Source organism: Delphinus delphis, chromosome 3 (genome assembly GCF_949987515.2).
Source record: "Delphinus delphis chromosome 3, mDelDel1.2, whole genome shotgun sequence".
Classification (NCBI taxonomy): Eukaryota; Metazoa; Chordata; class Mammalia; order Artiodactyla; family Delphinidae; genus Delphinus; species Delphinus delphis.
In genome coordinates, this window is record NC_082685.1 from 107,357,457 (window position 1) to 107,379,774 (window position 22,318).

Consider the following 22,318-nt stretch of genomic DNA (forward strand, 5'->3'; position numbering starts at 1 on the left):
AAATATAGTACATCAATTGTGATCTCTAACAACTTCAGTTTCCTGGTGCACTTCAGGTATTACATATCACCCTAAGCGTTCCTAAAGATGAAGACAATCTTCACATGAAAGCAAAACGTCTGCAGACACAGTTACTACTTTAGAAGCCAAGCTTGATGAGTTGCACAACATAATTTCCATAACTAAGCCAAGGTTATTTAATTTGAATGGCAAGACTTGCAAGATATACTCTAAAGCAATCACAAGCCAGAGCATTATGGCTTGTTTTTTGATAGGAGGAGGGTACAGTACGTTTTTATACATTTCTTATTCCCCTCTTTCCCATGCCCATTAAATTTCTGGAAGGAACAGGCCATCTTTATTCCTCTGCTGCACTCTCATGATCCCTTGAATAAAGCTCAGTTAAATATTTGCTAAATTTGTGTTTGGACCAACTCTTCACAATTCAATAGATTCAAAAGTAAAGTTAGTTATGGTTAAAAAAAGAAAAGAAAAGAAAACGTGTTGGGCTGTGGCCAACGATGTAATCACAGGAGAAACCCAAATGTTCTAATCACTGTGTTGCCCTAAATATAGAAGGGTCTCATAGTTTGGCCAAGAACAGCACATAAATCAACACCTCATGTGAGTTTCCTTTCCTCTTTTTCTCTATCCCACTTTAAGTCAAAGCATTAAAAAACTGATAACATTTTAAAAAGAATCTCGGGGTGGGGGGGAATAAAGCCTTATCTAATGGGATTATTAAAATTAGAGAAAGCTAAAGAATAATACTACTGATTAAAAGAAAAAGTTGGCATGTTATTGATCTTGCAGCTGGACTCCTTCTCTGGAGTACCTAATCAACTACTGAACTCAGGAAACGCAGTTCCTTTCCATTTGTTACCACAGAAAGTTCTTTCCTGACCCCAACGGGCCTAGTACGTTTCAGCCCCAGATGGAACCCATTTACAAAACGCCAATGTTAGAGAAATGATCCAACACCTTCTCAACACAACCCACCGAATTCAAGTGTCCTCCTAATCCCACAACTTTACAGGGCATTTCAAAGGCGCTTTACATTCCAAAGAATCTCTCAGGTGCAAAGGGAGAAACTGAAAAGGGAGCCCAGGAGATGAACGCCCTGCGTGTAAGCCCAGGGGACCCAGGTGTTCCCAAAGAGTCCATAAACAGAAGGGCCAAAAGCTTACACATCGTGGGGGGGGAATCCAAGCAGGAATAAATTTGCGCGCTGCGGAGTTCTACAAAGCTAAAAAAGAAAAGAACTGAACTACCGAGGCAATCGCCACTTCCGGACCCTACCTGTCAGTAACTCCACTTCCGGTCTCCTCCAGAAGGCCCGCTCCACAGGCAGACATCCAGCAGCCAATGAGAGTGTCATTTACTTCCGCGGGGCTGAATGACGTCATTTACACCCCGCCCTTTCCTGTAGAGAGGAGCCTATCGTAGAGTCTGAGACGTGCGACTCCGGAGGAGGTACCCTGACAGGCCCAACCAGACCGCGGAAGGAGCGAGAAAGGCAAGTCGGGCCTGCACGCCTCTTCCGCCCAGGGCCCGGAAGGGTGATGTGGCTGGGGTTTCGCCGGCCTCACTATGGTAAGAACTGGGGCTTCGGGGTCGCGGCTGAGCTTTGTGAAGGGGCTGCGGGCCCGCACAAGGGCTGGAGGGTTGGGCGGCGATCCCGGGTCCCCGGCTAGGGAACCCTGTCACTAACTTGATTTTCCCGGGCCTCGGAGGATGCACAGGCCCGGGAGCCATGTGGCTCCTCCACGTCCAAACAGGGAGAACCAGGGCCGGCAGCCCAAGAAAGACCCCGGGGCCGCGGAACCCCTCCTCACAAGCCGAGGCCACTTTCCTGACTTGTTTCGAAGAAGTGCGCTGGTTGGTTTAACCCATCAGTTACTTAGACTCTTTGTGGTCATTTTGAGGCATTAGAGCTGCCCGGGTTTGCGCTTGTTATGTTGCGGCGCCTTATCTCTCTGCGGGCCTGATCCAGGTTTTTATTTCCCTGCTGTCAAATAAACCCCAAGTGCTACACCTTAATTTTCACATGTTGAATTAGTGGCCTTTTAGGTTCCTCCAACTCCATTCTCTCAACTTTAGAGATGCTACTTTACTTTATGAGCTATATTTTAATGATTGGAGTTGTCTGCGGAGGTGGCTTCTCTTCCAGGAGCTTAATGTGCTTGGAGTGTGTCTGGCCTCGGGCCTTCCTCCCCTTCCACACATTAAGAAGGTTTTATGTGTTACTTCGTCTTATTGCAGATTCCTTTAATAGTTTGGGTCTTTTAGAAAAGCTTGAAATACGTCACAAAAGTTCGCAAAATGCTTACGTCTCCAGGTTGAGAAAAATAAAGCCGGCATAGGCAGAGGACAGATGTAATAATCAGTAGTAACAGCAAAAAGCTCCCAAGCTATGTCTGCAGGCATTTCACCTTTGTTACGGTAAATGCCAACAGCCTCTACACCAGGCCTTGCGGTGAATGTATGAGGTCCATGTGCCAGATTTGCGTTTATGAGCATATTTATGGGGAAAAGACGCATGCCTTTTATTATGGTATCAAAAGCAACCATGACAAAAAAGCTCTTCTACAGTGAAAAGTTGCTGAGCTTGTGCTCCCAGAAGTTCCTGCAGAATCCCATACAGCACAAAACCCTTAGACATTTAATCGAAAACTCATTAATTGTTGTTTGCTTTATGCCAGCTACTTTGGGTATAGCTGGGGCATAAGTCACAATGTCTTCCCAGGAGAAGTTTACCATTTATAGAGGAGATGGCAGTTTATTACCGGGTTATTCCTTCCTTGGCCAGCTTCTTTCTCCACCTACCACATGATAGGACGGATACACTTGTGTCATGAGTGAGCGGTTATTTAACTTAGAAAATATGGTTCCTTTTTCAATTCAAAAAGAGTAGAGAGACTGTTACTCTTAATTCTTGCATATGCTCTTCGAGGCTGAAGTTGGGTTATTTTGCTCATAGTACAGTCAGAGATAGATTATTCTTTTCATCACCTTACTGTCTTATGTACTATCTAGAAGCAAGACATACTGTGTTTAAGATTATTAGTATTTGAATCATCTGGCCATACTTGTTTTTTCAAATTAACTATAATAGCTCTCGTTTATTAGCACTTGCTATGTGCCAGGCTGCATTTGAAAAATCAGTTTATAAGCATTGTCTTATTTCAGGCTCGAAACTGAATATATGTTTGCAGGCAATGGAAGTCAGGCACAAGGAGACTGACGTGCTTGGGGGTTATACACCTAGTAGGTAGTGAAGCCAGAACTCAAACTTATTTTAATGTCCAGATGCCAGAAGTCCTCATGCTGTTGTTAATAAAAACAACATAACTGAGGATAAAATATGTCGTAATGATTTGTTGCTCTCAAATATAACAAGTCAATCAGACATGGGGGAAAATAGAAACAACTGCCCGGTGGTTAATTTTTCATTCCTGCCCTGTTCCTGTGAGCTTAAGTTGTCCACATTTCAGAAAATGTACATTGTAGTTGGAAGAGCTACACAATGAGGTTTCTTTCTGAGTTTGTACCTACACTTGGTATATTTGTGAGGTAGCCCCGTGATAATGACTTAAATCTGAATTACTGCATTTTAATGAATCCATTTTTTAAAATGCATTTGCAGACCATAAAATGTTTATCAGCAATAATAATTTACAACTATCAAAGCATAAACAGTCTGATAATTATATCATTTATGAATTAATACTTTTAATTTCGTCTCTTCCCAAGAGGCCTTCCCTGTACCTTCTGTTTACTTCTACTCCTTTTAGGTATCTATTTGGACATCTGTACTCCACGTATATACCCCCAGTGTTTCTCTTGCATAGAAAACAGCAGTAAGGTGTTGCCTATATTCTTCCCTTCTCTAGGCAGAGCTCTTAAGTAGAAACTACGTCTTTTAATCTCTACATCACAGTGTCAGAGTTGATACTCAAATGAATGAGAGGCTGGGGATACAAAGTCATGTAAAACGTGCTCATTGTCTTAAAGGATTTTACAGTACAGTGGGGGAGAGTATTAAATAAGTAAATTTTATGTGTTAGCTGCTAGGACGTAGAGAGACTACATGTGTGGTGGAAAGAACATGGGCTTTAGCCTGAGCCAAACAGGGTTAGAATCATTCCCAGTGCCCAGCCTTTGCTTGATCAACCTGAGGAAGTTTGTCTTCATTTCTTCCTCTGTTGATGTGTTACGTGACTTACAGATATATTCATTTAATGCTCATAAACCGTGCAAAGTAGGACCTATTGCCCCCATTTTATAGTTAAATCAAATATCAGAGAAAGGGTGTGAGATAGTTTCCCTCATCTTGTAGCTGAGATACATAGGAAATATGTTAGAAACAGAGGAAAGAGTAATTGTGGCTCAGAACTGCTGGGGAGACATCCCCAAAGAGGTAACACTCTGACCTGTATATTAAGGAGTGAGTAGGGATTAGGGAAGGAATCATTAGCTAGAGCTGGGAAAGCATTTTCTATCCTTCAGACAGATAAAGGAAATGGTAGTTATGGACACAAAGTGCGTGAAGTTGAATAGTTGCTTGGGGACTGGCAGGAATAGAAGTTAAGCAGTGAAATGATGAGAGATGAGACAAGGAAGATTGGGGCCAGATCTTGAAGTCATTTCAAGGCCTTTATATTTTGATGATGTTTGTGTACCTGATAAAGACTTAGAGCAGGGAAAAGAATGGTGTGCATTTTGGAAAACCAACTGGTAACAATGCAGGGTCTATTTACATAGAAGATTAAAATCTGGAAGACTAGTTTAGAAACAAATACAGTGATAGTAGATGATTGAATGCCTTAACTCTTGACAATAGTAGTTAGGTTTGAAAGATAAAGATAAATAAAATCATTTTGATGGTGCTTAGTAAGGAGTGGTGAAGCACAACTCCAGTTTAGATAATTGTTTGGATTGCAAGGAAATATTGATTAAGCACCTACTCTGCCATGTGTTTTACATACAGAGCTTTATTGAAAACTTGCATTATTGGCCACAGTGTACACATGAAGAAAAAGGCGCAGAATGATTTAAGTGTCTTGCCCAAGACCATACTGCTGATAAATAGTGAAGCTCAAATTTAAACTTAACAGCTCTGTTTGTCACCAAATCTTGAGCCCTTTTTATTATACAACAATGCTGATAATTCCACAGGAAATTCAAGAGGAAAAGCAGTGTTTGTATGCCTCAGTGGTTGAGGGTGGAGAGAGTTTGTTAAGATGATAATTCTGTAGCTACTATTGCTTTTGCACCATCAATACAAATGGCATCACAGTAGAAAGGCAGGTATTTTCTTAGCATTATAAAAGTAGTTTTGACTGCATAAACCCATGAAAACATTCCATAAACTACACTTTGAAAACTACTACCTCAGGCTAATTAGGTAGGTATCTGAAGTAGATTCTGGTCTTCTGTAGCATAGTGACTTGTAACCTTGACTGCAAGTAAAAACTCCCAGGGAACTTTGAGAAACTATATGCCCACCCAATTCAGTCCAAATTTCTGGGCATTGATTGTTTTTAAAAGCTCTAGGTGATTCTAATGAGTAGCCAGTACCCTGACTCGATATTTTTGCAGGTTTTTCCATTTTGTCATTCTTTCTTACCTGACTGCATGATCAGAGTACTTTTTTCATAGCAGAATTTGCACTTTTCCTTCAGAATAGTTTCTCTTATCAATCATTTATCAAGGACATGTGAAGCATTTACATCTTCATCTTCTTAAGTCTATTAATCATAGTTATATGTATACTTTCTCTTGTTAATACCTGTGACACTCTTGTTGCTTCATATTTAGATGTGAGGTGTCCATAAAATAGCTCAAATTAAGCAGCACAAATATAGCAAATGCACTCTAGGTACCATCACAATGAGATGAAAATAGGCACAAATGACCACTAATGTTGCCAGTGGAGAACAGAGTTGAGGTGCAAAAGAAAATGTTATTATTTCTGTGTGTTATTAGAAATCTTTTCAGTCACCTGTGGTCACTTATCTTGGGCACACGGGGTGTTGGGTGTCTTTGCACATTCACATATTACCTTACATTTGTCCCTGTATTTCCACGTTCTCCATTTTAAGAGATAATAGTGGTGCATATGAATTTACAAGTAGAAACTAGTTGGGAAATGCTGACCTGACCTAGATTTGTAAATGATAAAATGCTGACCCACATTTCCAGTGCTGTATAATTTCTATCACAATTAGGTCAGGAATGTCATTTCTGGGTTTCCTTCCACCTCCAGAAAGGGATCAATGACCTTAGTTTTGTGTAAAAACAGTAGGTTTTTAAAAAAGTAAAATTGTTAGTGTTTGGAGTTTTAAAAAATTTTGGTATTCAGTTAAACTGGAAGAATTAGTTAATATGTCAGTAAAAATGTATTTCCCACGTAGTCAACATTTGAAGCTCCCAGACATATGCATAAAAACAGGCCTTAATCAATACATTGGTTAAATAATTTGTGTTGCTAATCCTAAAAATAAGTAAATAAGCTCCGTGAAGCTCAAGTGATCCAGGACTAATGAATATACTGGAGGCTTAGTCGAAGTCTTTTCTGCAGATTAACTACAGTTAGCAACCAGTAATTTAGCCTCTTGGGCAGAGCACTGTTTAGCATATCAATATGTGTATTTCTTCTGTTTTTCTCAATGTTTCCTTCTTTGTTATGTTCTGTTGCTTGGATCTTTTCCCTGTTTCTTCCTCTATTCCTAATGTTTTGGGTATTCTTTTACTTAGACGCATTTTTATTTATACAGCTAAAAACAAAACTGTATTGAATTCTTGCCCTTATATCCATACTTAATATAGTTTTAATGTTCAGGAATGACTCTGAAAATAAGAAATTATATCTTTATAGATAAAATGATAGAAATTGAATCTGAAATAAATATTCCTAACTTTTCAAATTGACTTGAGAATAGAGAATTTTAAAGAGATGTGTCAACACTAGAGGTTATTTCATGTTTGGAAACTAAGCTTTGCAGTGACCAGTCTCTATCTTTCATTGATGAACAGTTTGATCTAGTGGTGACCAACTGAAAGTCTGAATTATTTTTATTTCAGTGGCCTAACAAATTGCGATTTACTTCAGATTGATTATACAAAATGACTAAGTCATTAAGTGTATTTCCTCTGGTTTGGATAAGTTAGTTTAGTACAATGATTTGAAGCATATCATAAGCTCTAATCAGCTAGGAGTAGTATAATGGGTCTGGAATATGGAGGGATAGTAAAAGGGGCCTTTGGAGAAAAAAAGTTTGGGATTTTCATTTCCAGTTAGGGTCAGGGCAGGGCTTCTGTATTCCAGGACCCCAAAGGTTACCATTCTGATTGTATTTGAGGATGTGCTCCAGATGTTGCTACAGGCAGCCCTGAGTCTAGGGAATGTTATTGGATACCTCTTTATAAAAAGGAAATGTAGGTGTGGTAGACAATGCCCCTCTCCCCAACCCCGTTTAAAAAAAAAAAAAACACACTGTGAATATGTTATCTTACTTGACACAAGGGACTTTGCATGTGTGATTAAGTTAAGAATTTTGGAATGGGAAGATTATCTTGAATTATGGGGAGACAGGGCAGTTTATTCACAAGGATCCTTGTAAGAGGGAGGCGGGACAGTCATTAACAAAAGTTGTCAAGGTCAGAGTGATCAGGAAGTCACAAAGCTAAGGAATCAGGCAGCCTTTAGAAACTGGAAAAGGCAAGAAAAGAGATTCTTCCCTACAGCCTCCAGAAGAAACAAGTTGTCTTGTGTTTTATAACTCCTTAGTTCCAATGTGTGTTATTTAATGTTTAATAGTTAGCTAAATTTATTAAACTGAATAGCGTGCCATTGTATACTCCCTGGCATTGTCACAGGGCATTGTCACAGGGTGTACTCGATGAAAATTAGGTAAACCTTAGGTTTGAGAACTATTTGAGGTCCAAGAATTTTCTGCCAGCCAGCTTGCCTACTCAGGCATCCAGAACTCTTGAGGATGTCTCTCTTACAAATTAAGTGGACTCAGAAAAACACACACTGTCCCATATGCAGGCATCTCGAGGCTGGCTGCTCAATTGAACTTTCTCCGAATTCCAGTTAGTGATAAAAGATTTGGATGCTGAGGAGAAATTCTCTCAGACCTTTATTTTACCCTACAGCCCGGTCCTTTACCATAAACATAAATATATTTGCTTCTTCATTCTTAATTTTCCAAAATATCATTGATAAGTAAATATAAATACAAAGCAATGTGTGGCGGTTTCTCTTAAATAAAGAAAACATAGCATGCATTTTTAATTTGTAATCTAAGTGTGCTTTTGAATTTGTTAAAATGTTCTCTTGTATTTGTTAAAATGCTCATTATTTGTAATTGTTGTCAAGTTCCTGTTATTTCAGCATTTTTCAGTGACTACTGTGCACTATTTTGTTTAATAGGCACAGGGGACTGATAAGAACCTCAGTAAAATAGAGGAGACAATTACACTACAATTTGGTGGGTGGCAGGTATGTGTGTAACACATAGGTGTACAAAGATCCAGACTCTGCTTGGTGTGGAGAGTAGGGACAAGGAACACTTTTCAGAAGAGATGACTCTTGTGTTGAGACCAGAAGGTTGAAAAAAATAGATAGCATGTACAAAAACACAGAGTACCTTGAAAAAGGTTGCATGATTTGAAGGATCTGAGAAAAAAACATAGTAAATGAATTTTACTTTCCTTATCACCTTTGTTTTAATCATCTTTCCCTCTATATTGTGATCGAATATGTTTGCTTGCTTCTTAGCTTCCTCCCTTCCCTTTAATAACATTTTCATATTGAAAATCTCAATTATTTTTCTAAAGAACAGTAACATCTGTTTCCTTTAACTCTGAGACTAAAATTTTATCAGTCGGCAACAGATGCTAAGCATTAAGAGGAATGCTTAGGTAGGCTAAGCAGTGGTAGGCTAATGTCCGTGAGTTTGAAACACTCTTGACCAGAGACTGAGTATAAAAGACTGTACCACCTAAGATTATTTGTTTAAATTTAAGGGTCTATAAACCCCAGGAACAAAGTTGTATGTATCATATAGTGCATACTTGTAAATGGTTTTCAGTTGTAAACGGTTTCACACACAGATAGATGTATATATACATACCTCACTTCTTTAATAATAGTATGTTTTTAAGTGCCTCTTAAAAATCTTTTATTTTGAAAAAATTCAAACATACAAAGGAAGAAAGAAGAGTGTAACTAAGTCTCAGATACTTAGCGTTTCATCATCAGCCCCACGCCTCCCACCATACACACTGGATTATTTAGAAACCAATCCCAGACATTTCATTTAAGCATGTTTCTTTAACAAGACATTCAAGGAATAAAAAAAGTATACGTTGCAAAATCATGAATTTAGATACTCCATTAGGAAGATGATAAACCTACTTTGCAAATTTCTTTTCCAACCACTTAACTAAGTGAATCCTTTGCTTAAAACAATAAGTCTGCTCATTATTCCCTGAACTTGCTAATTCCTGATTCTGTGGGGACGTTTTCCATGCTTTTGTCTCCTCTGGAGCCTGCTCTCTATTCTTTGCCATGTGATTGAGCCCTTTAAGGCTTGACTTAGTTCCTGCCTTCTCCTTGAAGATTCTCCTGACTTTTCTTTGGGAAAATGGCCGTTTTTTCTTTCTTTTTCTTTTTTTGTGAGCATTGCTGAGTTATCATTTACATATGCTATGAGTTGCTATTGAGTTTTTAAAGTTTAATATTCTAACTCAATTATAACTGCTGTGTGCTACAGTTGTCCCATGTATAAAAGAAGGATATTAATAACAACTGCCTCAAATATGAGGATAAATAGGATAACCAAAAAAAAGAATTCCGTGAATATCAGTTGTTTTTGTTGTCAGCTATAAAACTGAAAAGAAGGAATCATGCTATGTCCTTTTTTAAAATTTAATATTTATTTTATATTGGGGTACAGTTGATTTACAATGTTGTGTTAGTTTCAGGTGTACAGCAAAGTGATTCAGTTATACATGTACATATATCCATTCTTCTCAGATTCTTTTCCCATATAGATTATTACAGAATATTGAGTAGAGTTCCTAGTGCTTTACAGTAGGTCTTTCTTGATTATCTATTTTATACATAGTAGTGTGTATATATTAATCCCCAACTCCTAATTTATCCCTCCCCCCGACCTCTCCCCTTTAGTAACCATAAGTTTGTTTTCAAAGTCTGTGAGTCTGTTTCTGTTTTGTAAATAAGTTCATTTGTATCATCTTTTTAGATTCCATGTATAAGTGATATTATAATATTTTTGTTTCTCTGTCTGAATTACTTCACTTAGTATGATAATCTCTAGGCCCATCTATGTTGCTGCAAATGGCATTATTTCATTCTTTTTTTATGGCTGAGTAATATTCCATTATATCTATGTACCACATCTTCTTTATCCATTCTTCTGTTGGTGGATGTTTAGGTTGGGAGATTAATCCCTTGTCAGTCACTTGGTTTGCAAATATTTTCTGCCATTCTGTGGGTTGTCTTTTCGTTTTGTTTATGGTTTCCTTTGCTGTGCAAAACCTTTTAAGTTTAATTAGGTCCCGTTTGCTTATTTTTGTATTTATTTGCATTACTCTAGGAGTTGGATCCAAAAAGATATTGCTGTGATTTATGTCAGAGTGTTTTGCCTATGTTTTCCTCTAAGACTTTATAGTGTCTGGGCTTACCTTTAGGTCTTTAATCCATTTTGAGTTTATTTTTGTGTATGGTGTTAGGGAATGTTCTAATTTCATTCTTTTACATGTAGTTGTCCAGTTTTCCCAGCACCACTTATTGAAGAGACTGTCTTTTCTCCATTGTGTATTCTTGCCTCCTTTGTCATAGATTAGGTGACCATAGGTGCATGAGTTTATCTCTGGGCTTTCTATCCTTCCTGTTCCATTGATCTATATTTCTGTGTTTGTGCCAGTACCATACTGTTTTGTTGACTAGCTTTGTAGTAGAGTGAAGTTAGGGAGCCTCATTCCTCCAGCTCTGTTTCTTTCTCAAGATTGCTTTGAATATTCAGGGTCTTTGTGTCTCCATACATATTTTAAGATTTTTTGTTCTAGTTCTGTGAAAAATGCCATTGGTAATTTGATAGGGATTGCATTGAATCTATAGATGGCCTTGGGTATTATAGTCATTTTGAAAATATTGATTCTTCCAATCCAAGAACATAGTATATCTTTCCATTTGTTTGTGTCACCTTTAGTTTCTTTCATCAGTCTTGTAGGTTTCAGAATACAGGTCTTTTGCCTCCTTAGCTAGGTTTAATCCTAGGTGTTTTATTCTTTTGGAAGCGATGGTAAATGGGACTGTTTCCTTAATTTCTCTTTCTGATCTTTCGTTATTAGTGTATAGGAATGCACCTGGTGGGTAAGGTTGGTCCAGGGGTCTGTGCAGGCCTTCTGGTTGAAGGGACTGGTGCCTGCCTACTGTTGTGTGGAGCCGGGTCTTGTCCCTCTGGTGGGCAGGGCCGTGTCGAGGGATGTGTTTAGAGGTGGCTGTGAGCTCAGTAAGGCTTTAGGCAGCCTGTGTGTTGATGGGTGGGGCTGTGTTCCCACCCTGTTGGTTGTTTGGCCTGAGGCATCCCAGCTCTGGAGCCTGCAGGCCATTGGGTGAGGCCAACATGGCAGCCAGTGGGTATTCCCTGGGCCTTCACCAGCAGTGTCCTTGCCCCCACAGCCACTCCCTGCCTCCCCAGGAGACCCTCCAATCCCCATAAGTAGGTCTGACCCAGGCTCCTACGGAGTCACTGCTTTGTCCAGGGTCCCAGTGCACGTGAAACCTTGTGTTTGCCCTCCAAGAGTCGAGTCCTGTCCCCCAGTCCTGTGGAGCTCCTACATTAGAGCCGCACTGGCCTTCAGAGCCAAGTGCTCTGGGGGCTGCTCTTCCCACTCTTGAGTTGGGGAGCCTGACGTGGGGCTCAGAACTCTCACTCCTGTGGGAGAACCTCTGCAATATAAGTATTTTCCTGTTTGTGGGTCGCCCACCTGCCAAAAGCACCTCTCCTACTGTCTCGTTGTGGCTTCTTCATCTTTGAATATAGAATATCTTTTTTGGTAGATTGGAGTCTTTTCTGTCGATGGTTGTTCAACAGTTTGTTGCGATTTTGGTGTTTTCGTGAGAGTACATGAGCTCAAGTCCTTCTACTCCGCCATCTTGTCTCCTGTCTTGCTATGTACTTTTTTTAATCCAGTGTCTACCCTCATGCTCCAGACAAAGTAGATATCAAATACATGTTTAGTTATGTTGGCTAGGAGGAAACCTGTGCTTTATATTTCATTAGATTATTATCAAATACTATTCATCGACGAATTCATATACATGTTCAAAATATGACCTTTAAAAATAAGCATTGTGAGATACTATGATTTCTCTCTAGAGTTGATCACCATTTCTTTTATTGATTTATTTCAGGTTTCAAAATATATATTACTTGCTTTCACAGATGCAAGGTTAAAATCCAGTTCAATTAAAAACAAGACATATTAAACTTTATCCTTATTATATCCATGAAGAAATGATTTTCACAGAGAACAGCTATTAAAATAGTAATTACAAATCAATTTTACCTTGTTCAGACCATATTCGTAACACTTAGAAAATTTGAGAAATCCAGAAAAGTTGATAATTAGGTTGAAAACCTTCCAGTGATAATCACTTCATTGTCTTCTCTTTGCATAAAGGTTTACATAGCTACAGATATACCGATTGTGAAATTATGTTTTTCCATCACTTAGCATTGTACAGAAGCATTTTTTGGTTCTTAAAATATTGGCAAATAACATGTATAATTTTTTAATGTTTTGAATAGTTAGTAAATAAAAATCATTAAATGTGTAAAAGGTTAAAAAATATGACAGTTTCTGATAGCTAATTCTTTTTTTAGGATCTCTTGGCTATTCTTGCTTACTTATTTTTCCATATGAATTTCAGTATCAGTTGTCAATTTCAACAAAAGTAACTTGTTGCAGTTGGGTTCATTTTAAATTTATAGATTAGCTTTACAGTATTGCCTTTCAATATAAGAACCTGGCATACACTCCATTCTACTATTGTATGCTTCCGTATGTTTTAAGGCTTTGTCAATTGGTCTTTGATGCCAATATTACAGATTTCTTGTTAAGATTATTCCTATATATTTTAGCGTTTTGTTCTAATTGCTGTTATAAATGGAGTCCTTTTTTTCCATTTTGTTTCTCAGCTGGTTGATATTGTAATTTTGATGATTGTTGATTTAAGTATTTTAAATATGTGCCTAGCCACCTTACTCAGTTTTAATTCCGTTATGGTCTGTAATCATTTTTCACTAGATTCTTTTGGGCTTTTCAGGTAACGCTTTATATGTGCAAGTAACAATTTCACCTTAAAATAGTTTTTTTATAACTCTTATTTTTTGTCTAACTCCTGACTTTACAAGAAATACTTTTTTTTTAATTGAAGCATAGTTGATTTACAATATTCTGTTAGTTTCTGGTGTTCAGCAAAGTGATTCAGATATATTTTTTTCAGATTCTTTTCCATTACAGGTTATTACAAGATATTGAATATAGTTCCCTTTGCTATACAATAAACCCTTATCGCTTATGTCTTTTATGTATAATAGTTTACATCTGCTAATCCCATACTCCTAATTTATCCCTCCCCATGTCCCTTTGCCCTTTGGTAACCATAAGTTTGTTTTCTGTGTCTCTGAGTCTATCTCTGTTTTGTATATAGATTCATTTGTATTATGTTTTAGATTCCACGTATAAGTGATGTCATATGATATTTGTCTTTAACTTACTTCACTTAGTGTGATATTCTCTAGGTTCATCCATGTTGCTGCAAATGGCAGTATTTCATTCTTTTTGTGGCTGAGTGATATTCCATTGTGTGTTTGTGTGTGTGTGTGTGTGTATGTGTATGTATGACATCTTCTTAAACCAATCCACTGTTGTTGGGCACTTGACTAGTTTTCATTGCTTGGCTATTGTAAATAGTGCTGCTATGAACACTGGGGTGCATCTATCTTTTCAAATTGGAGTTTCCATCTTTTCCAGATATATGCCTAGGGGTGGGATTGCTGGATCATATGATAGCTCTATTTTTCCTTCTTTAAGGAACCTCCATACTGTTTTCCATAGTGGCTGCACCAATTTACATTCCCACAAACAGAATAGGAGGGTTCCCTTTTCTCCACACCCTCTCCAGCATTTGTTATTTGTAGACTTTTTGATGACAGCCATTCTGATGGGCGTGAGGTGATATCTCATTGTGGTTTGGATTTGCATTTTTCTAATTAGTGATGTTGAGCATTTTTTCAAATGCCTATTGGCCATCTGAATGTCTTCTTTGGAGAGATGTCTATTTAGTTTTAGGTCTTCTGCTCATTTTTTGATTGGGTTGTTTTTTTCATATTGAGTTGTATGAGCTGTTTGTGTATTTCGGATATTATCCCCTTGTAGGTCTCATCCATTGCAAATATTTTCTCCTATTCCATAAGTGGTCTTTTCATTTTGTTGATGGTTTCCTTGTCTGTGTAATAACTTTTAAGTTTGATTAAGTCCCATTTGTTTTGCTTTTATTTCTTTTGCCGTGGGAAACTGATATAAAAAAAATATTGCTACAATTTATATCTGAGAATGTTTTGCCAATGTTTTCTTCTTGGAGTTATGGTGTCATGTCTTGTATTTAGGTCTTTAATCCATTTGGAGTTTGTATGTGGTGTGAGGGAACATTCTAGTTTCATTGATTTATGTGTAGCTATCTGGCTTTCCCAACAACACTTGTTGAAGAGACTGTCTTTTCTCCATTATATATTCTTGCTTCCTTTGTTCTGGATTAATTGACCGTAGGTGTGTGGTTTTATTTGTGGGCTCTCTGTTCTATCCATTGATCTGTATGTTTGTTTTTGTGCCAGTACCATGCTGTTTTGATTACTGTAGCTTTGTGTACTATTGTCTGAAGTCTGGATGTGTTATGTCTCCAGTTTTGTCCTTTTTCCTCAGTATTGCTTTGGCAATTCTGGGAATTATGTGGTTCTACGTAAATTTTAGGGTTATTTGTTCTAGTTCTGTGAAAAATGGCATGGGTGTTTTGATAGGGATTGCATTAAATTTGTAGATTGCTTTGGGTAGTATGGCCATTTTAACAGTGTTAATTCTTCAAGTCCAAGAGCATGGGACATCTTTCCATTTCTTTGAGTTATCTTCAGTTTTCTTCATCAGTGTTTTATAGTTTTCAGCATATAGGTCTTTCACCTCCTTGGATAAATTTATTTTTAGGGTTTTCTTTTTTTTTTTTTCTTTTTGAGATGATTTTAAACGAGATTGTTTTTTTACTTTCTCTTTCTGATAGTTCATTGTTAGTGTAAAGAAAAGCAACGAAGAGAAGAAAAAGCAACGGCTTTCTGTATATTAATCTTGTATCCTGCTACCTTGCTGAATTCATTTATTCTGCTTTTTTTTTTTTTTTTTTGCGGTATCCGGGCCTCTCACTGTTGTGGCCTCTCGCATTGCAGAGCACAGGCTCCGGACGTGCACGCTTAGCAGCTATGGCTCACAGGCCTAGCCACTTCGCGGTATGTGGGATCTTCCCGGACCGGGGCACGAACCTGTGTCCCGGACCTGCATTGGCAGGCGGACTCTCAACTACTGCGCCACCAGAGAAGCCTCATTTATTCTGCTAATTTTTGTGTGGAGACTTTAGGGTTCTCTGAATAGAGAATCATATCATCTGCAAACAGAGACAGTTTTACTCTTCCTTTTCAATTTGGATACCTTTTCTTTTCCTTGTCTGATTTCTGTGGCTAAGATTTTCAATACTGTGCTGAATAGAATTGGTGAGAGTGTGCACCCTTGTCTTGTTCCTGAATTTAGTGGGAAGGCTTTTAGCTTTTCAGGGTTGAGTATTGTTGGCTGTGAGTTTGTCATAAATGGCTTTTATTGTGTTGAGATATGTTTCATCTGTATCTACTTTCACAAGAGTTTTTATTATGAATGGATGTTGAATTTGTTTGCTTTTTCTGTATGTATTGAGATGATCATGTGATTTTTATTCATCCATTTGCTAATGTGGTATATCACATTGAGTGATTTGTGGATATTGATAAATACTTGCATCCTTGCGATAAATCCCCCTTGATCATGGTGTATGATCCTTTTAATGTATTGTTGGATTCGGTTTGCTAACATTTTGAGTATTTCTGTATCTATATTCATCAAAGGTATTGGCCTATAGTTTTCTGTTTTTGTAGTGTCTTTGGCTTTGGTAACAAGGTGATAGTGGCTTCATAGAATGAATTTGGTAGAGTTCCCTCCTCTTCAACCTTTTGGACCAGTTTGAGAAGGATAGGTTTAAGTTCTTTCTAGGTTAGGTAGAAATTCCTAGTGAAGCCACCCAGTCCTGGACTTTTGTTTGCAGGGAGTATTTTCTTACAGGTTCTATTTCACTTTGATCATTCTGTTAAAATTATGTTTCTTCTTGACTCAATTTTGGCAGGCTGTGTGTTTCTAGAAACTAGTCCATTTCTTCTGGGTTGTCCAATTTCTTGGCATATAATTGTTCATAGTATTCTCTTATGATTTTTTATATTTCTGTGGTATCAATTGTTATTTCTCTTTTTTCATTTCTTATTTTGTTTATTTGGGCCCACTCTTTTCTTCTTGGTGAGCCTGGCTAGAGTTTGTAGATTTTGTTTATCTTTTCAGAAGACCAGCTCTTTGTTTTACTGATATTTTCTGTTAGTTTGGGGGTTTTTTAATCTTTATTTCTTCTCTCATCTTTATTTCCTTCCTTCTGCTCACTTTGAGTTTTGTTTGTTCTTTTCTAATTCCTTTAGGTAGTAGGTTAGGTTGTTTATTTGAGATTTTTCTTGTTTCTTGAGGAAGACCTGTACTGCTATGAACTTCTTCTTAGAACCACTTTTGCTGCATCCCATAGATTGTGTAAGGTTATGTTTTTATTGTCATTTGTCTCAAGGTATTTTCTGTTTTTTTTCTTTTATTTCATCCTTTACCCATTGGTTTTTTTAGTAGCATGTTGTTTAGTCTCCATATGTTTGTTCTTTTCCCATTTTTCTTCCTGTGGTTGATGTCTAGTTTCATACCATTGTGGTCAGAAAAGATACTTAAAATAATTACTATGCTCTTAAATTTGTTGAGGCTTGTTTTGTGACCCAGTATGTGGTCTATCCTAGAGAATGTTCCATGTATGCTTGAAAAAAAATGTGTATTCTGGTTTTCTGGGATGTAGTGTCTTGTAGATGTCAATTAAGTCCAACTGGTCTATTGTGTCATTTAGGACATCTGTTTTCTTACTGATTTTCTGTCTGGAAGATCTGTCCATTGATGTCAGTGGGATATTAAAGTCTCCTACTATTACTGTATTTCTGCCAGTTTCTCCCTCTATGTCTGTTAGTATTCTATTGATATATGTTTAGGTGCTTATACCGGGTGCATATATGTTAATGAGTGTAATATCCTCTAATTGTATTGATCCCTTTATCATTGTCTAATGTCCTTCTTTTTCTTTATGGACTTTAAGTCTACTTTGTCTGATATGATTATTGCTACCACCACTTTACTGTCATTTCCATTTGCCTGAAATATTTTTTTCCATCTCCTCACTTTCAGTCTATGTGTCACCTTAGCCCTGAAGTGAGTCTCTTGTAGGTAGCATATTATAGGTTCTTATTTTTTATCTAATCTGCCACTCTGTGTCTTTTGATCAGGTCATTTAGTCTATTGACATTTAAAGTAGTTATTGATGGGTATGTGCTTATTGCCAGTTAATTTTGTACTTTGTTAGTTTCTTCTTCTTTTTCCTTTTGTGGTTTGATGGTTTTCTTTCATATTATGCTTGAGTTCCTTTCTTTTTGAATCTATCGTATGTTTTTTATTTTGTGGTTAACTGGGTTTTCAAGTATGTTGACCATAACTATCTCTACTTGCTTTTACAATTTTTGTTGTTGTTTTTGTTTTTGTCTTTGCTGCATCGCATCTTCATTGCTGCACATGGGCTTTCTCTAGTTGCAGTGAGCAGGGGCTACTCTTTGTTGCGGTGTATGGGCTTCTCATTGCGGTGGATTCTCTTGTTACGGAGCACAGGCTCTAGGTGCGTGGGCTTTGGTAGTTGTGGCATGCAGGCTCAGTAGTTGTGCCTCGTGGGCTCTAGAGCACAGGCTGAGTAGTTATGGCACACAGACTTAGTTGCTCCGCATGTAGGATCTTCCTGGATCAGGGATTAAACCTGTGTCCCCTGCGTTGGCAGGTGGATTCTTAACCACTTTGCCACCAGGGAAGTCCCTTCTTGTTTTTAATCAATGTAATGTCTTATTTAAATGATCTTCAATCCTTTTATATATTTGCTTTTCCTATTGTAATTTTCACTTTCGTATAAATTCTTGCTCCTTTTCTCTTTTGAGGAGACCTTAGGGTAGGTTTAGTATTGCTGTATTCTTTTAGTTTTTACTTGTCTGAGAAATTCTTTATCTCTCCTTCTATTCTAAATGATATTCTTGCTGGGTAAAGTATGTTGCAGGTTTTTCCCTTTCAGGACTTTGAGTATATCATGCCGCTTCCTTCTGGTTTGCAATTTTCTGCAGAGAATTCATCCAGCTGATAGCCTGATAGGGATTCCCTTGTATATAGCTCTTTGTTTTTCTCTTGCTGCCTTTAGAGTTCTCTCTTTGTTTTTAACTTTTGCCATTTTAATTATGATATGTCTTGGGATAGGTCTGTTTGGGTTCATCTTTTGGGGGACCTTCTGTGCTTCCTGTACCAGGATATCTATTTCTTTCTTTTGGCTTGGGAAATTTTTAGCCCTAATTTCCTCAAATAAATTTTCAATCCCCTTTTACCTCTCTTCTTCTGAGACCACTGGAATGTGAACATTGGTATGGTTAATGTTATACCAGAAATCTTGTAAGTTGTTTTCATTTTTTAATTTTGTTTTTCTTTAGCTGTTCTGATTGATTTCCATCGTTCTGTTCTCCAGATCACTTATTTGTTCTTAAGTGTTATTTAGTTTGCTGTTGATTGCTCTAGATTGGTTGTTATCTCAGCACTTGAGTTGTCTAATTTTGATTGCTTCATCTTAGTAGTTTCTAGTTCCTTGTTACAGTGATCTGCATTTCTATTGATAATCTTAATTCCTTTAGCATTTTCCTTATCTTCTTTTTGAACTCAGGGTCTAGGAGACTGGTGAGGTCTGCTTCATTTCTTTTAGGGGATGTCTGTCATTCTTTTAATTGGGAGTAGCTCCTCTCCTTTTTCATTTTGCTTAACTTCTTCTGTCTGAGTTTAGGAGAAACGTTTTCTACTGTGGTCTTGAGGGGGTGTTTTCAACGTGGGAGCATCATGTGTACTCTGTGTGAGTCCAGTATTTTTGGTGTGAGGGCTGGTTTTGGTATGAATGCCAGCCACCTCTTCTCCCCAGAGTCTGCTGGCTGTTATCCCCTTGATGGGGATGTGATTGGTGTTTTGGTGTCCAGGGCCTGCACTGGGTGTTAGGCAGAACCCCCTCATTGCTCCATGGCCTGTTGGAGTCAGGGCCTCCTCCCCAGTTGTTGGAGTAGAAGCCCTGAGGGTTGGATTTGATGAGGCTCCATTGCCCTTGAGTGCGTGCCCTGTCCCAAAGGAGGTGACCGCTGAAGCAGGTGAGGCTCATGTGGTCACGGTGAACCTATATGCCTCCCATGCAGTCCAGAGTTGCTTCCCTTTTTCCATTGTGTTCGTCCTAGATGTAGTGCTAGGCAGTGATATGGAGTAGGCTGGCGCTGGGGGCCAGGGTGCTGTGGCTGCATGAATCGAGATGGTTGGCTGCTGCCTGGGACCTTGACTGCTTCTGGCAGGCCTCTCCCAGGACCTGTCCACCCCAGATCCAACTCCAAGCAGAGGTGTGGGGTGGGCAGAACTGGAGCACTGAGTACTCCTCCCTAGAGGCTTTGTACCAGATACATGCCTTTCTGTGCTCCACCAGGTGCTGCTGACAAAGCCCAGACCCACCCCCTTTCCCCCCACCCCCACCTTAGGAGTGCTGACATTGGAACAGTGCCTCTGTTGTTAGACCTGGACCACACCCCAGACCCTCAGGACTAGCTCCTTGCAGCTAAATGGAGTCTTTCCCTAGGGTTTGTCTGCCAAGATTCACTGCTTAGCTGCTGTAGGTATTTGTAGCCCCACCAGATGCACACTTTGATTGGGAAGTGTGGTGAGGTACAGGTGCCAGCACCAGTCTCCCTTCACTGTGACTGTTAGCAAGCCAGTCTGCGCACACTCCTCTCAAGTAAAGTCCAGGCTTCTCTAGCCCCTCTGTCTGTCCCAGCAGGCAAGAGGGCTCCCTAAGCCTGCCTGTGTGGACCTTTTCTCCTTTACACATCCCCCCCAGAGGCTCAGGTCCCATCCTGATGCCTTTTTTTTTCTTTTCCTGTCCTACCTACTTACATGGAGGTCTTTCGTGCAGCTTTGGTTATATAGGAGATCTTCTGCCCATTTCCTATTGGTTTTCTGTGAGAATTGTTCCACATGTAGATGTATTTTCGATGTGTTTGTTGGGGGAGGTGAGCTTCACATCCTCCTACTCTGCCATCGTGATCCCCCTCGGGAAGTACTTCTGAATTTACTAAATAAGCATATTGCTGGCTACTGTGTTAGATTGATATATTTTAGCTACCTGTATATAATGGAAATGTTATTCTTTCTTATATGTACAGTACTATTCCTGCACTTTTTAAAAATTGTTTTATTTTATTCAATCATCTCTTATTGGGCTCCCACTGTGCGGCTGGCACATAGGTGCTGGAGAGTCAGAGTTGATAGACAATGTCCACTCTTCAGGGATGAGTATTGTGATAAACATGTAAGAGTTTTCTTCAGGAACAGAATCCTGTGTTAAATTTTATTTTAATGACTTTTAAAAAATCAGCAGTGAATGAGCAAGTGCTTTTCTTTCACCAAAATCTAATAGGCTAGTAGTATTAGTCAATAAATGGAACATGATTACTTAAATTTAAAGCATTCTTATTCTAAAAGAATTTCAGAATTGAAAGAAACTTGAGCCAGCATTGAGTCTGTCTCCCCATTCTCCACCCAGTTTTACTGATGTGAAACAGAGATTTAGAGAAGCCAATATTCAACTGAGGTCATATAACCAGCTTACTTGCAGAGCTTGGAGACCCCATGTCCTGCCTAGTAGTCTGGGATCCTAGAATATCTCTATTAATTACTGGTTAAGCTTTGGTGAGCTGTTTTGGATTCATGACATTTTTGGTAGTGTTTTTAAGTTCTTGAATTTAGAATTTTTGTTGCATCTTCTGAATTCCTTAGCCCAAAGAATGGAGAGGAAAGTATGCTCTCAAAATACCTTGTGATTTTGCTTTTAAAGTGTTCTCAGACACATCTGTTTGCCTTTTTGAAGAAAAAAGTATGATTCTTAATATGAATTTGACATTTTTTACCTGTGCAGTTTATCTTCTGACATTAATTTTTCTTTTTCTCTTTTTAGTCTGCCATTTTCAATTTTCAGAGTCTGTTGACTGTAATCTTGCTGCTTATATGTACCTGTGCTTATATCCGATCCTTGGCACCCAGCCTCCTGGACAGGAATAAAACTGGGTATGTCACTAATAATGTCTAATCACCCAAATTAGTTCTTAGAGATATTGAATGTCAGTTACTGAAAGTCATTAAATAATTTAATTCCTATATGTAATTTAGTTTATAATAACTTTTTACATTATTTTTTCCCTATTTTTAAAAATCCAAATCTTTATATTCACAGAAGCTTACTAAATAAAAATATAAATATCAGAAGTGACCTGAAATGTGTTGGACTGAAAAAAAAAGTGTATTTTAAAAGATGTGATAGATTTTTTTCTGAGATTGAAGCTACAATTTAGTACTTTCAAAGACAGTGTTTGGCCTTAGTATTTAATAGAATATTAGTAAAATTGGTTATCATATTTTGAAAGCATTAAACATCTTATAAGCACTGTGTCCATAAAAATAATAATATAGACATTGCCTCTTCATTCCCAGACTGGTCTAATCATACAGGCTCCTCATCTGTATCATAAAGCAAACATCTTTGGAGAAATTTATTTAGCTTACTTAAAAAAGTAATGAAAATTCAGTCTTGGGCATGTCACATCACTTTTAATTATATGTTCACACCCAAAAAACATTTAAGCTTAATATGATACCACAAAGACTTAAAATTTTTAAGTGCCATGTTCCTAATACAGAAATACATATTGAGTTCAACCAGGACAAGTATGTAAAAAAACAGAGACCATGTGGT

The 22,318-nt window shown here is 38.1% G+C and overlaps 2 protein-coding genes across 3 annotated transcripts in view; one reads left to right on the forward strand and one right to left on the reverse strand.

Annotated features, from left to right (window-relative positions):
• The window catches only part of XRCC4 (X-ray repair cross complementing 4), a 261,129-nt gene extending 259,792 nt beyond the window's left edge, over window positions 1-1,337 (reverse strand). For both annotated transcript variants that reach the window (XM_060009195.1, XM_060009194.1), the window contains exon 1: window positions 1,300-1,337. The gene's annotated coding sequence lies outside the window, so the exon portion shown is untranslated. The remainder of the gene's footprint in view (window positions 1-1,299) is intronic.
• Window positions 1,338-1,486: 149 nt separating this feature from the next.
• Window positions 1,487-22,318, forward strand: part of TMEM167A (transmembrane protein 167A) — a 36,402-nt gene continuing 15,570 nt past the window's right edge. The window contains exons 1-2 of the mRNA XM_060009196.1: window positions 1,487-1,593; window positions 21,524-21,633. Of these exons, the coding sequence (XP_059865179.1) occupies window positions 1,591-1,593; window positions 21,524-21,633 (113 nt within the window). The 5' untranslated portion in view covers window positions 1,487-1,590. The remainder of the gene's footprint in view (window positions 1,594-21,523; window positions 21,634-22,318) is intronic.